This window comes from Carex rostrata, chromosome 11, assembly GCF_964058835.1.
Source record: "Carex rostrata chromosome 11, lpCarRost1.2, whole genome shotgun sequence".
Classification (NCBI taxonomy): Eukaryota; Viridiplantae; Streptophyta; class Magnoliopsida; order Poales; family Cyperaceae; genus Carex; species Carex rostrata.
In genome coordinates this window covers 7,696,595-7,713,251 of record NC_135928.1, presented here as the reverse complement: position 1 = coordinate 7,713,251, position 16,657 = coordinate 7,696,595, and the positions used below count along the sequence as shown (strand labels likewise).

General features: G+C 35.2%; 1 protein-coding gene across 1 annotated transcript; it reads left to right on the top strand.

The window, feature by feature from the left end:
- Positions 1 to 7,357: 7,357 nt before the first annotated feature.
- On the top strand, positions 7,358 to 7,971 carry LOC144561707 (putative ripening-related protein 1). The gene has a single exon (XM_078310772.1). The coding sequence runs from the start codon at positions 7,380 to 7,382 to the stop codon at positions 7,941 to 7,943; it is 564 nt and encodes a 187-aa protein (XP_078166898.1). The 5' UTR covers positions 7,358 to 7,379; the 3' UTR covers positions 7,944 to 7,971.
- Positions 7,972 to 16,657: the final 8,686 nt, after the last annotated feature.

Genomic DNA, 16,657 nt, shown 5'->3' with positions numbered 1-16,657 from the left:
GATATCGACTATCCCTCTCATTTGGCTTAACATTTCTCTGGTCTGGTTTATAGTCAAACATCCATATCAATTCGTCAATTTCCAATTTAGGATTTCATATCTCCCGATCATGCAACGGGTTGTCACTCTTCCAAAGAGAGACCAATAACAATCAATTATCCACAGTTTCAATCCTCCTGCTATACTCTACCTTTTTGGTATCAGTTAACCTAGCTCTGCCTTTCTCCTTGGTTACCGATACCCTCCACAATTAGGGTTATTCACCGTATGCGCATATGGGCCCTGAGACAAAGTCTAGTAGCTAGCTAGACATTGTCCCTACAATTCACTCATTTCATTCACAATTAACTTATCCTCTGTCCTCTTCACATTTCAGTACTGTGGTTCCATTCAATTATCAAAACAATAGAACAATCAATCGAATAACAATACCAACATGCTAGATCAACAATATCATATCAATGCAATTATATCATTACTTATTTTCATGCAATGCTGCAAATAATGCTAACAATAGAGATCCAACATGAGGTCATGCACAATAAGTCAATTAACAATTCAATCGGTATATATATATAAGCACACACATATATATATATATACATGTACCGTTATTTAATTCTAAGTAATAGAATCCAAAACAGATTCCGTGAACCCCCGCACCTGATTATGAAGAGCGTATCTCGCACTTAGGGTTCGAACGTCTCGAAAGATTCCGCAAAATCTTGCTCAACCAAGCCTACACCTATATTAACATATATACTTAATTCAATATTTGTTCGACGATTGACATGCTTACTTGAGTGATATTATTTTCTATATATTTTCCTTAACATAATCCATATAACTTTGTATCCACCTTCTTGGTGTTAAAAATAGAGAGCCCTATTGGAGAAAGAGTAAACAAGAACACAAAATAAATGAAAAACGAAATTATAGACAGCAGCCCTAAATTCTGACCCTTGGTTACTAAAACTGCAATAACTTTTTATAGGAAACTCCAAACAACTTGAAACTTGAACCACTAGAAACTAGACTCCGAGACGCATCAAATAGACTCTTCATTTGTCCAGAATGATTTAGAATTGCCCATTCAAATTAGCTTCTTAATCAGCCTAAAAATCTGCCCACTGTGCAGTCACAAATTTAATGGTAAATCAAGTTTGTTCATCAACACTTGCTATTTTGATTCAATACGTTGGACATCATAGAATATGCAAAGTTCACCTTTTAGGATTCCAATTGAACAACAACATACACCAAAGAGGGAACAAATAAAAGAGACCTATTTAATAGCCTTCCGATTTAAAATCCCTTTCGATTTAATATGAGGACTTTTCTAATCAATATAGAGACTTTCTCAATCAGTATCATCTATTTTGGAATAAATAATCAAGCCTTTCTCAATAAATATTAAGCCTTTCGGAGACAATATTAACACTTCCTCAAAAATATTATGACTTTGTTTAATTATCATCATACACAATAAATACTAGGCCTTTCGGAGACAATATTAGCACTTCATCAAAAAATATTATGACTTTATTTCATTATCACCATACACAAAAGATGGAACAAAGAAAAGAGATCAACACCAAATTGATTTCAGATTTTAAGAGAGTGAGAGAAGAACTTACCAATCAACACCTTTGTTTGTTGGATTAGACTAGGCAAATCAAAATATTTCTCTAATTTTCGGATTTGAACCAAACCCTAGATAGAAAATCAAGATTAAGATAGAATTGAGAAGAGAATCACTAAATTTACAACCTAGAAGCATAATGGAGATAGATTACTCATCATTTATACAAACATTTCAGATTTGAGCAAAACCCTAGCAATGGAGATAAAATTCAGATTTTTGATGAGAGAGGAGAGAAAAGCAGTACCAATGGGGAAGCTAGATTGCCACTAGAGAGAGATTCTCAACAATTTCCATTCTTTTCTTCAATTTCTCAAGGTTTCTTGGTGGATTTTTAAGAGAGAAGAGATGATCTCTCCTTCTCTTTCTTTTGGCAGCAAACACACAAGGGAGCAACGAAGAGAGAAAGAGAGGGTTGAATTGTTTACATGCATTTTGGACATTTTTCAAAATAGACCCTCCACTTGTTTGATATTACTAAAAGAAGAATATACATATATATACACAATTTAATTTAACACTTAGGCTTTTAATTCAATTTGCATTTAAAATTTTATGTTATATTTTTTTTTTTTTTCACGGTGTTACACATAGCTAACAAGATTGATCCTTTTGATGATTCAACCGGATAATAATTTGTAAAAAGACTTGTAAAATATATAACTTGTAAAAAGAATCTAAGTAGAAGAAGAAAAAATGTAGGAAAATACCATGTTTTTGTCCTTGATACAAAAGATGCTCAATATAAATTTGTTACAAGTTTCATGGTTCTAGTATTAAGTTGTTTAATTCAAACAATGCACATGTTATTTATCAAATTATTGGGCCTTCCTTGTTCCAACCTTTTACATGATTCTATTAATTAAGCACATAGGAAAACTAAATTCGACTGTATGATCAACCTTTAATTCGCAGTACTAGGTATATTATTTTACTAATTCAAACTTAGACCAATAGTTTCATGGCAATTTCATAAACTTGGGTCAACCATTTTCAGAACCAATAATACAAGGCGGCTAATTACGTACTATCCCTTTAAATATTCTCAATTTGAGAATCGAGATCCAGAAAAACCGATAATAATTTCAATATTATCACTGCAATAGGTTCATGACCTGTACTGTGGACTCAAAATTCTCTATAAATGTGAAAAACTGTAACAATACTGCTCAACTCATTTGAAAATTGAATCAAAATGACAAACAAACTTGTTCTTACACTTGCAGTACTCTTCCTCCTAAACAAACCCAATCTTTCCCAAGCCATCCAGCATCGCTTCCTCCTCGACACGTGCAACCCGATTGGGAACCTTCCGGGCCAGGACACCAGCAACTGCAACACTCAAAACAATGCTGAGTGCTGCCAATCAGACCAGACGTACCCGCAATACCAGTGCTCACCTGATGTCTCTGATGAGACACCAGCAATCCTTACACTCAACAGCTTTAAAGAAGGTGGCGAGGGTGGTGCTAAGTCATCCTGCGACCTGAAATGGCATGATGATTCTGAGATGGTGGTTGCATTGTCCACTGGGTGGTACAATGGGGGTAGTAGATGTCTACAGAATATACAGATCAATGCGAATGGAAAATCGGTTATTGCAAAGGTGGTTGATGAGTGTGACTCTATGAATGGGTGTGACGAAGAACATGCGTACCAGCCAACTATTCACACATCAAAGCACATATGTGAATACTTTCCATATTACATATTATTACAATCAGTGTCATTTGTAAAAAAAAAAATACTTTACAACATAACAATTAATATTTTACTACATATGTAAGAATACTTGATCTTTTAGATATTAATATTTGACATTTTAGAAATAAATACTTAACATTTTAAAAATAAATAAGTATGAATACTTGACAATTTACATATGAATACTTGACGTTTTAGAGATAAATAATTCATTATGGATCTCATTTGAAAGAAAAAAAATTATATAGAAGACGTTTGTGGTTTAAGATTCACAAAAATTTTCACAGATCGTCATAAATATTGGCGAGACTAAACGGAGAAAAAAAAACTCCATATAAAAATGTGTAAAATATGGGTGTGTGATGAGAGAGATGAAAGAAAATTGATGTCCAAATTTTTTTAAAAATACTTAGTATATTACGTATGAATACATGCATTTTAGAGATAAATACTTAAAATTTTAGCAGTGTAATAAAATACGGTTAATGTCCAAGACATGTTTGTGGATTTCTCATATATACTTTACAACATAAATATTCACACTTTACTGAGTAAGTATGAATACTCGACATTTCATAGAAAAATACTTGACAAGACATAAATACTTGCACATCAAGGTATGAATACTTGAACAATGAAGAACCCGAAAGTACTTCATCATGAATAGGCCTGCTAAACGAGCCGGGCCGGCTCATGGGCTTTAAGCTGGGCTCTTGAATGAGCCGAATTGAGCTGAGCTCAATTCGAGTTGAGTCCAAACTCAGCTTGAACTCGAAATATAACATCCTTTTCCTAATCGATCCGATCTAAGCCAGGCCGCCCATTGAGCCAAACCATCACTCTGTTTCTCTTCCTTCGCTTTCCTTCGCTTCGCTAGGAGAAGCTCCGTCGCTCTCTCGCTCGGTTGCTCTCCAGTTTCCATCTTCTCTCTCACTCCGTAGCTCTCCAATTTCCATCTTCTCTCTTCTTTCAGGTGCGCTCTCTCTCTCTCTGAGTTGTTTAAATTGAAAACGAAATCCCATATAACCTATAAGAAAAAACGAAATTCTCTCAGGTGCTTTTTTTCGTGGGTTTTGTTAAATTACGATCAGGATTAATTTTTAGGCTTTTAAGCATCACTGTACTAATTTATCATTTACTGGTACATCACTGTACTGATATCTCCAATTCATCACTGTACTGATATCTCAACAATGTATGGTTTCTCTTTACTCACTATTTCTCTTTTTATTGTTTCATTATTATGTTAGTCAAAGATTTTTTAGTTATGCTTGTTATTACCCAAATGTTGTTTTATTTTCTTTATCAGCTTATAACAGTCAAAGATATTTTATGTATACGTGGCTGCTAGGATACACCAGAGAAAGCATCTAAAGCAGCCATAATAGATCAGTTTAAGGATCAGATCCAGCAACCCTCTATTTTCCAACATATACTGGTAAATTGTTTTATTTTTATTTTATTTTTCTAGTCAATTATAAGATATCAGCATTTTCACGAAGCATTTGTGAGTGTGAATTTCTTATTTGCTGAAGGAAACCCAAGTCTCTTTATTTTTGGATAAAAAGCAGCATACAGTTGAAACAAAGCTTAATTGAAGCTGAAAAAATGACTATAATTCTAATCGCCGCCTGCTCCGATTTGTTAAATTACGATTAGGTTTATATTGGTACTGATTTCATTTTGTGGGTTTTGACAAATTTGACTTAGAGCCAATGTTTTTCATTTATTTTCAATTAAAGGATATTTTGGGGTTGGTTTTGATAATCACAGTACCAGCATATATCTAACTTCCAATTTTTTTATTCTGTAATTCTTAGCAGCAAGAAATGAATCGACTCAGCCAACTCAGCCCCTTGAGAATGAAAGCTTCAAATCAAGTGGTATAGATTTTACACCATTCATTTTACTGATACTTAAGTAGATAGCAGACAATTTATTCGTGCTTACTGTACTATGTACCAAATAAATTTCTGAGCTAAATGTCTCTTATAAAGTATATGTATTTTTTTGTGTGGCTTTTGAGATGTTCTAATGAATCAATTAGTATCAGTTTTCATTTTTTTTAATTCATATATCCTTGAAGGAACATAGAAATTCTGCTCCAAAATCCTTCGAGCCTTGAAACCTCTGTACTGATATGAAATTGTATGTAATTTTTTGCTTCTAACTTTTTTCTTTGTGAAGTGCACTTTCTCTTGTCAGATGTCACAACATACTTGAGTGTTCTTACTGATGAAAAATACTTCCGGTCTGATTTTTAGCTGAGGAAATCTTCCAAAGTGATTGAAATTGATACAAAACGGACAAAACAGATGAGACTAGCAAGTAGGTGATGGTAAGTGTGAACACATTTAGTACATGCCTTTGAAATATATTACAATTAATTGAGTTTGAGCCGAGTTTTGGGTTTGAGCTGAGTTCAGGCCGAGCCTAAAGAGTCCAATGGACCGAGCCGAGTTCAACCTGAGCCTAAAGAGTCTAATGGACCGAGTCGAGTCGGGCTTTACTCTTCAAAGTTGAGTCGAGCCGAGTTGGGTTCTAATGAAAGAATGAATGGACCGGGCCGAGTTTTGAGCGAGTTACCGCTCATTAGCAGGCATAATCATGGATCTCATTTGAAAGAGAAAATTGCATAGAAGATGTTCGTGTTTTGAGATTCGCAAAATTCCTTACAGATCATTAGAAATGTTGATGAGATTAAACAAATAAAAAAAATCACTTCTAAAAACGTGTAAAAGATGGGTGTGTGATTAGAGAGAAAATAAAGTTGATGTCCAGTTTTTTATTTTAATACTTGATGTCTTAGGTATGAATACTTAATATATTATATAGTAATACTTGCATGTATAAGTATCCATACATGCGCGCACCAGTTGTAATTTTTTTTAAATATAAGTGGTTCCCATCGTACTTTATGCATCAGTTAGTTAGGGGAACGTTTAGGGGACTGAAGCAGGGGTACTCTTAGTCGATCCCTATGATTAATATCTTATTTTGGTTCAACCGAACAAATTAAAATTTACTTCATTTATTTAGTCGGTTCTTATTCAGTTCTTATCCAATTTCGGTTTGATTTTTGAAACCAAATAAAATTTTGATTTGTCTATTTAATTTAGTTTGGACCGAACCGAACCGATGAATACCCCTAACCGAATTAATTTGGTCTATTTAATTTGGTTCTAATGAATGTTAAGAACTGGGGCCATGGATTAATTATGGTTCTGACTAGGATTGATAGATTTTTCTTTATATTGGATTAATGTTTATATTTTATATGCTTTATTTGCTTTATATTGGATTGTTTGCTTTATTTGCTTTGTTGTTTAAACTAAATTATATATCTCTCCATACTCGCAACAGAGGATCTCTATTATATGAGAGTCGCTTTATTTGTCCCATGTCAACTGTCCTAAACTAAAGTTTGGTATCACTGTTCTGAACTAGAGAAGGAAAAAGACAAAACTTAATTAACTTCAAAGCAAATCGTGTAAAAAAAAAAAAAGTCACATAATTTTCATGCAATTTGGGACCTTAATTTCAAGTCGTAAAAAAATCCTGCACCTTGAGTATTTTTAACAAAAATCCAATAATCTAGTTATTTTTATTAAAATATATTATAAAATGAGTAAACATCAAAATGTCGGTACCTGACACATTCAATAAATCAATTAGATATCCTGAACTAGAATTTTTTTTTTTTTTTTTTTTTTTTTAATCAAAATCTTAACCTTCATGGGAATCTACATCCTCCAGGGCTCTTTCTGCGGTCGCACATAGAACCTTCCATTGTGCAGGTAATTTGGACTAATTCAAACTTGACCAATAGTTTCGTGGCAATTTCATGTACTTGGGTCAACCATTTTCAGAACTAATACAAGTCAGTCAAACAACTTTCCCTTTTAATATTCTCAATTAGAGAATTGAGACCCAGAAAAACCGGTAATAATTTCATGTACTATGGACTCAAAATTCCCTATAAATGTTAAGAACTATAACAATACTGCTCAACTCATTTGAAAATTGAAACAAAATGGCAAACAAACTAGTTCTTGCACTTGCAGTACTCTTCCTCCTAAACAAACCCAACCTTTCCCAAGCCATCCAGCATCGCTTCCTCCTCGACACGTGCAACCCAACTGGGTACCTTTCGGGCCAGGACACCAGCAACTGCAACACTCAAAACAAGTCTGAGTGCTGCCAATCAGGCCAGATGTACCCGCAATACCAGTGCTCACCTGATGTCTCTGATGCCACTCCAGCGATCCTTACAGTCAACAGCTTTAAAGACGGTGGTGATGGTGGTGATAAGTCAGCCTGTGATGAGAGTTGGCATGATGATTCTGAGATGGTGGTTGCATTGTCTACCGGGTGGTACAGTGCGGGTAGTAGATGTCTGAAGAATATACGGATCAATGCGAATGGAAATTCGGTTATTGCGAAGGTTGTTGATGAGTGTGACTCCATGAATGGGTGTGATGAAGAGCATGCGTACCAGCCACCTTGCAGAAACAACATCGTGGATGCGTCACAGGCGGTTTGGAATGCATTGGGGATTTCTGATGGGGAGTATGACATAACCTGGTCTGATGCGTAAATCAAGCATGTTAATTATTTTAGTTCTAGATGAGGATAGTTTAGTTAATAATAAGAGTGTTGTTTTAGGGGCGGATTTAATACTTAGTCAAATTAAGGTGGCTAAGCCACACCTGTGATTTCAAAATTTCAATTATACATATAGAAATTTAATTAAATTTTATCTGTTTTAGAACTTTCTATATAGTATAGCCACACCCTCAATAAATGACAAATGTTTAGTTATAACCTGGTGGTTAAAACTTTATTTCGTGGTTGAGAAGTCTTGAATTCAAATCTTACTCAATACAATTGTGTATTTTAATTTTTAACCACTCCTATCAAAAAAATTTAGTTCCACCCTTAGTTGTTGTATAATTAATTACATAATACCAAGGTGCCGTTTATGCTTTGAATATTTGCACAATTAAATTATATTTTCTCTATTTTATGATCTACGCTGAGATTATATTGTGTTTGATTCTTGAAAAAAAACAAAATAATTTTCATTGGCCAGTAGTTAGCCATTTTTTGAACTCATTATCAGAGAGATTCATTCATGCAATGATGAAATATCGAAGGGAGCCCACAATTTAAAGTTAGATGGGTCAAACGCACATTGATAGTCAATTATATAAAACTTTTCCATGGTAAGTAAGAGATTCAATTTTATAATATTCATAATATTTTACTTTAACCTATATAAAAAATTATTTATAAACACGTAAATTTAAGTTGGAGTACCTCATGACAATGGTCTCCAGGAGCTTCACCTAACCTCTGACAATGATGAGATTAGATGGAATTGGGAGGTCTCAGCCAATTACACAGTAAAATTCATCTACACACTGATATCTTCTGGGGTAAAAATAAAATGGCCTTTTTGCACTATTTGGACTAGCAAGGTTCCACCTACAGTTTAAATATTTGCTTATAAGGTACTGCAAGGTAAGGTGCTGACCCGGGATGTGCTAAGGAGAAGGGGAATATTGGTAGAGTGACATTATGTAGTATGTCGAAACTGCCCTTTTGAATCACTGGCGCATTTGTTTTTTTTATGTCCCTATGCAATAGAAGTGTGGTTCCATACTTCCACGTAGCATCTATACTTGGTAAGCAATTCATGAAACCGGCTCTCAATGTACCAGAGATATGGGAGGCTTCCTGGGAGCTAGCAAAAACGGTACCCAAAATGAAAAGAAAAAAAAAGAGTGGCTGGTAGGATTCATATGCACAGTATGGCATATCTAGAAGAATAGAAATGCTATAATTTTCAGAGGTGAGAGGATACAGCCATTACATGTTGCTAACAGGAGCATACAAGACACGAGGAATTGGATTAAATTGTGTTAATGTTTAGGAATTGGCGGTAAGAATGAATAATTATGATTCTAAATAGATGTTGTAAATTGATAGGCTGAGTAGGTACAGTACTGGCATAACTCTATTCTATCCTATTTCATACATAGATGTAATGATGTAATTTGATTCTACCTTAATATAAATTCCATGGTAGCTTCTGTCATGTTTTAAAAAAAAAAACACATAAATTTAATCAAATGACTGAGTCAAAATTATTTCGGAATCTCTAAGGGGTGAGTATTTACTTCCAACAGAGCCAAAATTATTTTGGTGCATATATGAATCATAGATCAGTCTGCTTTGGGACTCGTGCCAAGTTAAAACGAACTATGTGAATCTCATTCTTTAAGATATGATACTATACTGGATCTGAAGTTTTGAACCCCCTCTAATTAAGTGATTATTGTTCGTGTAAATGTTGGTGTGGAAAAATAGAAATATAATGTGATCTCAGTAGAGTGTCATTTATACTCTTTTAACTTATTACCTGACCTATATCATATTTGATAAAGTGAGTATAGGTAATTAAAAATAAAATTCGTTAACTTATCAGATAAGAAAAAAAGAATCGTTATGTTATTAGAGAAGAGTATTTCATAACGGTAACCTAGGGGTGGCAACGAATCAAACCAAATCGAACTTATCCTAATTTGAGTTTGAGTTTGAATAAGATTCGAATCGAACTAGATTTGATTTGTTGCAAATCGAACTAATTTTGAATCAAATTAATTACGAACTACAAATTTTTTGAATCGAAGTCAATCAAATTACGAATTACAATTTTTTTTGGCAGCCCTAGTTATACCGGTAGTTTATGCATTAGTTTTCTTCTCGCGGAACAAAATTCACACAGTTTCCTTTTACCTTTCACAAATGCACACTAATGAATTAGGGTACGTTTGGATGCACTCTAGAATAGCTATAATAGCTACTATTTGATAATAGTGATTTTTGGAAGAGCGTGAGAATAGTGTTGATGTGGTGCTATTCAGAATGACGAAAATGTTGTTTGGATTGAACATTTAGAAGAGCGATGGAGGAATTGAACATTTGAGAGAGCACCAATTGTTATTCCGACATTTTGTAGGAATAGCGGAACAGCGTTATTCTCACTGTTTCGAATAGCAATTGAGTATGTTTGGATTGATCAGAACCGCGCTATTCTCGCTATTCTCAGTACATCTAAACATAGCCTTATGAGACAGTTCAAGATTTCCTTACCTTTTACGCTATTAGAAATATTTTTCTATTATAAGTTATCATTATATTAACAATTTTGAGCTGTGATATATATTTGGTTCATGCATTATTAAAGATTAATGGTTGAATCCATTAGTTGTATTATTTGAGATTCGAACCTAAATAGTTCGCGAATCAATTTCAATGAATTATACCCAGTTTGAGTTTGATTTGAATAAGATTCGAACCGAACTGGTTTGATTTGTTTAAGAATGAACTAATTTCAAATCAAACTAAAATCAAACTCAAATCGAATCACGAACTACAAATTTTTTTGCCACTCCTACGATAACCCTATAAGATAATTAATAAATATAAAATGATATATGATATTTTTATTTATACATATAACTATATAATTCTATTATTATAAGGGGAGGGATCCAATTACACCTTTTTTTAGTGACACCGGATTACACTCTATATTTTCAAAGTCCAAACAGTCGATCCAAACTGTTCAACATGATGGATATGTTGCACCGAGAATGCTAACACAGTATTCGGTGGGGCCCATTTATTCACCAGCCCGTTTATTCCCAAAATATTACCAAGGATAGAATTAGTTTCTCAAAACTACAAAGACATGCATTCACTGATATAGGCAATCATTTGCAAGTATCCCACAGGAGCTCAATTGAGCAATCAAACATTTAATTACACCAAATGGAGTGCTGCATTGAGAGAACATATGTATATTTGGCTCAACAGGTCAATATCACCTCAACGATGCAAGTTAATAGATTGAACATATATATAAAGAAATGAAAATTCAAGATTAACAATCAATTCCAATTTTCCAGATAGCTCTCTTCAGAAGAAAAATATGTTTCATCTCATCAGTAGTAGCTCTCAATTTCCTTTGTAGTCACTACCTGGATATCAAAAAAAAAAAGCTCTCAATTTCCTTTACGCAATTGAATCTTATTTAGGAACAGTGGTTCTTTCTTACATCAATCAGCCAAATATTGCTCTAATTTATTTCAATATTAGAAATTCTATATCATAATCCTCATTTTTTTTTTTTCAATGTTGTGTTCAATATCTATGGTACCATTTAGACAAAATCCAAATATAGCAGATAATTATATAAGTTCCTACCATATATTATGTTCCCTTTGTGGATAAAAAAGGTATTTCATAGACAAGCACACACACTAAAGAAAATACATAGTGATTCATATCTATTTATTAGTACAAAAGCTCTTAGATATATCCATCAATGAAAATGTTGGAAGTAAAACTTATCGATAATGAAATTTTTTTTGAAGAAAAATATGGATCAAGCCCATAATTTCATTGATAAAATGTATGTTACAAGAGATTTGTAACAAGTAATAAAAAACACAGTATAGCTCAAATACATTTGAGCTTAAAGTAAATAAAAACAGTAAGAAAAATAAAAAACAAACATAAACTAGAAGGAACAGTAAAGAAAAACAATTGAAATTATTTATGCTAATTTGTTGTCGTTGTTGTTGGCATGTGCCATCTTCCTTCAAAAAAAATCATCTGCCAAAGGACTTCACTCTTGAGTTCTTCAATATCTTTGCTTCTTTTTGTAAATGTTCGAGCACATCTTTCGCGCCATAAGATAAAATGTGTCATTAATACAACCGACTTCTGTCGAACCGACACTCTTGCTTTTTGTTAAGACCTTGATTTTTGACATGCTTGCATTTACCATTTCTTCGAGTATTATCCTTGCTATCTCTTCATGTAGTGCTTTTGAGAAAGGGCAGTGGTTGAACAAATGCTTTGATGTTTCTTGATTCGCTTTACATAAGACGCATCTACTGACTATTTGAAATCCTCTCTTTTAAAGATTGTCAACCGTGGGTAATTTATTCCTTATCAACAATCATCCAAATACCTTCATTCGTGGAGGTACGTGCAGTTTCCAAATTCTGTGAATTGGTGTTTGTATTCTCGGCTCATCCTTCAACCTTTGATATGCACTCTTGATTGTATATACCCCTGTGTCTAACCATTGCCATTGAATTCCATCTTCCTCCAACTGACTCAGTGTTACGTGTGACAAATGGTGTTCTAAGACTTCTAATTCTTCGCATGCCTTGTCTGTTAGTCTATGTGCGAATAATTCTTGCAGGGCGTTGGCTTGTTTAGCCTCAGCTAGGGTGATATCGAAACCCCCAGCATGTGTAAATAAGTTTTGCAGTTCAAATTTTAGTATACGATTGCCCCAATTGTGATGCCAAAGAAGGATTTTTCGTCCATTACCTAGTTTGTATTGAAAAGACATGCAACAAAATTTTACAAAGGTCTTTGTTTCTTTCGTGAAGAGCGGTACGTCTGGCAGTAATGTTTGCGGCGTTAAGCAGTGTTGTATGGATGGTTTCCATAAAGTCTTTTCTGGTCTACCCCATTGTCAAACCCACTTGAGAAGGAGTGCTTGATTGAAAATTTCCAAATCCATGATTCCGAGTCCTCCATGTTCTTTTGGCATGCATACTATATTCCAGTTTATTAAGCTCATTTTCTTTTGTTCTGGTGAGACTCCATGCCATAGTAACCTTCTTTGTATCTTATCCATCTTGTTGATTACCTACTTGGGCATCTTGAGACATGTCATGTAATATGTCGGTATGGATGTTAGTACCGCATTGATCAACACTATCCTACCTGCAATGGAGAGATGCTTTGTGGCGCAACCAGCAAGAGGTGAGCTCATTCTTTGGATCAAAGGTAGAAATGTTGATCTTGGTAATCTTTTGTTTGATAATGGGAGGCTGAGATATGTAAAGGAAAAACTACCTAATTTGGATCCAAGGATATTTGCTAAATCCTGATTATCTTCTTGAGCTCCTTGAGAGACCAGTAACTCCGACTTAGCCAGGTTTACAGATAGCCCTGATATTTTTTCAAATACCACAAGCATAATCTGTAGTGCTTGTAGTTGCTGAATTTCTGGTTTCACAAAGAAAAGTGCATCATCGACATAAAGTAGGCATGGGGTCATTTCTTGGAAAGGCATTCTCAAAGCCTGTATATCTGTGAGCTTATGTGCGTAGCGAGCGAGGAAATCAATTGCCATAATGAATAAAAGCGATGAAAGGGGGTCCCCTTGCCTGACCCCGCGCTTTAGCTTGATCTTTTTCCCGAGTAGGCCGTTTATCGTGATTTGTGAAGATCCTGCCAGAACTATGTGTTGTACCCAAAATATCCACGCGGTTGGGAGACCTTGATGCCTCATGACCTCTGCCATGAATTCCCAACTTACCGTATCAAAAGCTTTCACAAAATCAACTTTGAAAATGGCAACTGGAAATTTATTCTTTTTTGCTCTATATAGAATGCATTGTGCGTATATGTAACTCTCTGTAATTTGCCTATTTTTTTGGAAGCCTGTTTGTGCATTATGAAGTAACTTTGGTAACTTGTGTTGCAGCCGATTTGCTAATACCTTAGAGAAGATCTTTTGGACCTCATGTAAGAGACTTATAGGGCGGTAATCTTGAACCATGCTAGGGGCTGATTTTTTTGTAACAATACAATGTAGGAGTTGTTCAAAGAAGTCAGAGGTTCTCCTTTTGTTGTTGTGTTCTGAAACACTGAGCATAGATCTGGCACTATGATGTCGGCAAAAAAATTGTAGAATTCGCCTGAGAAACCGTCCGATCCTGGACTTTTGTGATTTGGCCATTGCTCAATGGCGTCTTTGACTTCTTGTGTTGTGATAAGCACTACTAAGCTGTCTGAATCTGAAGAGTCCATTGGCGTTGGATATAAATTGTCTCATTGTATTCGTGGTGTCAGATGCAATTGCGTACCTACCAGAGCAACATAATGGTCGAAAAAAACCTTTGCCTTTGAGACTTGATCGAAGCATATTTCTCCTTAGTATTCTATCTCTACTATGGTATTTTGATTCTTTGCTATTGACGCAATTGTGTGAAAATATTTCATACCTTTGTCACCTTCTAATTCCCATTTTGTGCATGTCCTTTGCCTCCATATGTCCTCTTCAGGTAGTGCTAAATCTACATATCTTGCTTTGATTATTGTCGTGATATATTTCTCCAACTGCGTTAGGTTTCTTCTTTCTTTGACTTTGTCGATCCATTCGAGGTAGTCCCTGCATACTTGAAGCTGTTGTTTGATGTTGCCTATTTTGTTTTTTGCCCATTCTTTAATGCATTTTTGAGTGTTTGTTAGCTTCAAGTGTAGCTGCTCTACTATGCTGTGCCAAGCCAAATCTCCTTGATCATTTCTGTGTTGCTGCCTTAGCCAGCAATTCTCAAATATGAATATCCTTGACTTGTCCCAACTTGTCCTTGCTGTGTATAGTATAGGACAGTGGTCCGAAGAGGTGTTGGCCAAAGCCATCTTATTTGAATTCGGGTATTTCCTGTTCCATTCTGTAGAGATTAAAAATCTATCTAACCTTACCATATGGGGTTGTTGTCTGTCGTTAGACCATGTAAAGCGTCTCCCGTGCAGTGTTGTGTTTATTAGTCCCATGGATGAAATGAAATTTGCAAAATTTAGTGTTGTCCTCATCTCTGCCGCTGTGTTGCTATTTCTGTCTTGAAAATCCAGAGTGATGTTTAGGTCTCCGCCTATTATCCACGGGGTGCCATCAGTTGGTCGAATCGTAGCCAATTCTTCATAGAACATACCTCTTTCTTGTGATGTTGATGGTCTGTATATTCCAGAGAACCAAAAAGTAGTTCCATCCACATTGTTTTTGAATAATAAGTTCAAACTGAAAGCTCTTTCATTCGATTGCATTAGAGTGAACTTTTCGGGTACCCATGCAATAATTATTCCTCCCCTAGTCCCTTGCGACTTTAGTGCTTGATATTGTTGTAGCTTAAGTCCGCATATTTGTCTAATCAATCTCTGATCTATTGTGTCTAATTTGGTTTCTTATAGACATATTAGGTCGGGTTTCTCCAATAAAAATGTTTCCCACACCGCTAATCTCTTTATCCTTTCATTTAATCCGCAAACATTCCATGAGATGAATTTAATTGTGATGTTTTGATTCATTTGTCACAAGTGTAGCATTTTTTTTCCTAGTTACCATCATTCCTTTTAGTAAACAGTAAAAAATAACACATTGGGACCATATGTTTTTTCTACTAACTTCATCTTTTTCCTTGACATTTTCAGATACAAAGGTTTCAAACCTTGAACAACTTGACACAGAAACACCTCCCTCTTGCTACCCTTTTCTAATCTATCCACTTCCCAATTATAAATTTAAGATCTAATAGGTTGCTGTGATTAACCTCATTAGATTTTGTACTACTAACACCATCTTTTTCTCCCATCATAACTGGATACAAAGGCCACACGCCTTGATAAAAGTAAAACAAAAACACCACCTTACTGCTAACCTTTTCTAATCTTTCATCTTCCATTAACAATAAATTAAACAACTAAAAGCACATTACATTTCCATAAAAGAACCTTGCTGCCGTTTGTCTTCCTTTCTAATTGACCACCATTGGTCCTTTGCTACCTTCTCCGCCACACCCCAGTAGTTCGCCACTGATCAGGGAACCGATTCTTGCCTCCATTTCGGTAGTTACCAAAACTCCTGCCGTTGCCAAAATAACTTCCGCTTGTTCTCTTGTGAGTGGGTCATAGGAACGCAAATAACTCATCTCTGTCTCGCTACCATGTGAAAGTTTTCTCTTATTCTTCTGTGGTGTGGTGTAGTCGGTGCCGCCATAGCCGAGAACTGCTCATGCTTTGTCTAGAGCTGAGATGTAAGGACCATCATTTTTCTTTTGGAGCCGTGGGATTCTCCTGATTGAGGCTGCTGCTTTGAACCTTGGTGGCCCCTTAAAGCCTGGTGGCGAATTGGGTTCTTCAAAACCTGTGGAGATTTCTTCTAAAATTTCATCTGAAAGGAGCTGCTGGCCTTCAATTCTCTCTGGGCTCTCTGTTTTATTTTGGGCTGGACCCGTTGCTAAAAGGCCCTGTAAAATCTGAATTTGGCCTTGGCCCGAATTGTTTTCCAGGAAATTTTTAGAAACGATAATGAGAACCGGTTCCTTCTTACCTTGGTCAGCCTAGCAATTCCAATTCGTGCCTCCTGGATAGCATATGGGGTTATTGCTATTTATTTTTAGCAGTGATATCTTAATTTCTTTTGACTTGTTGTAC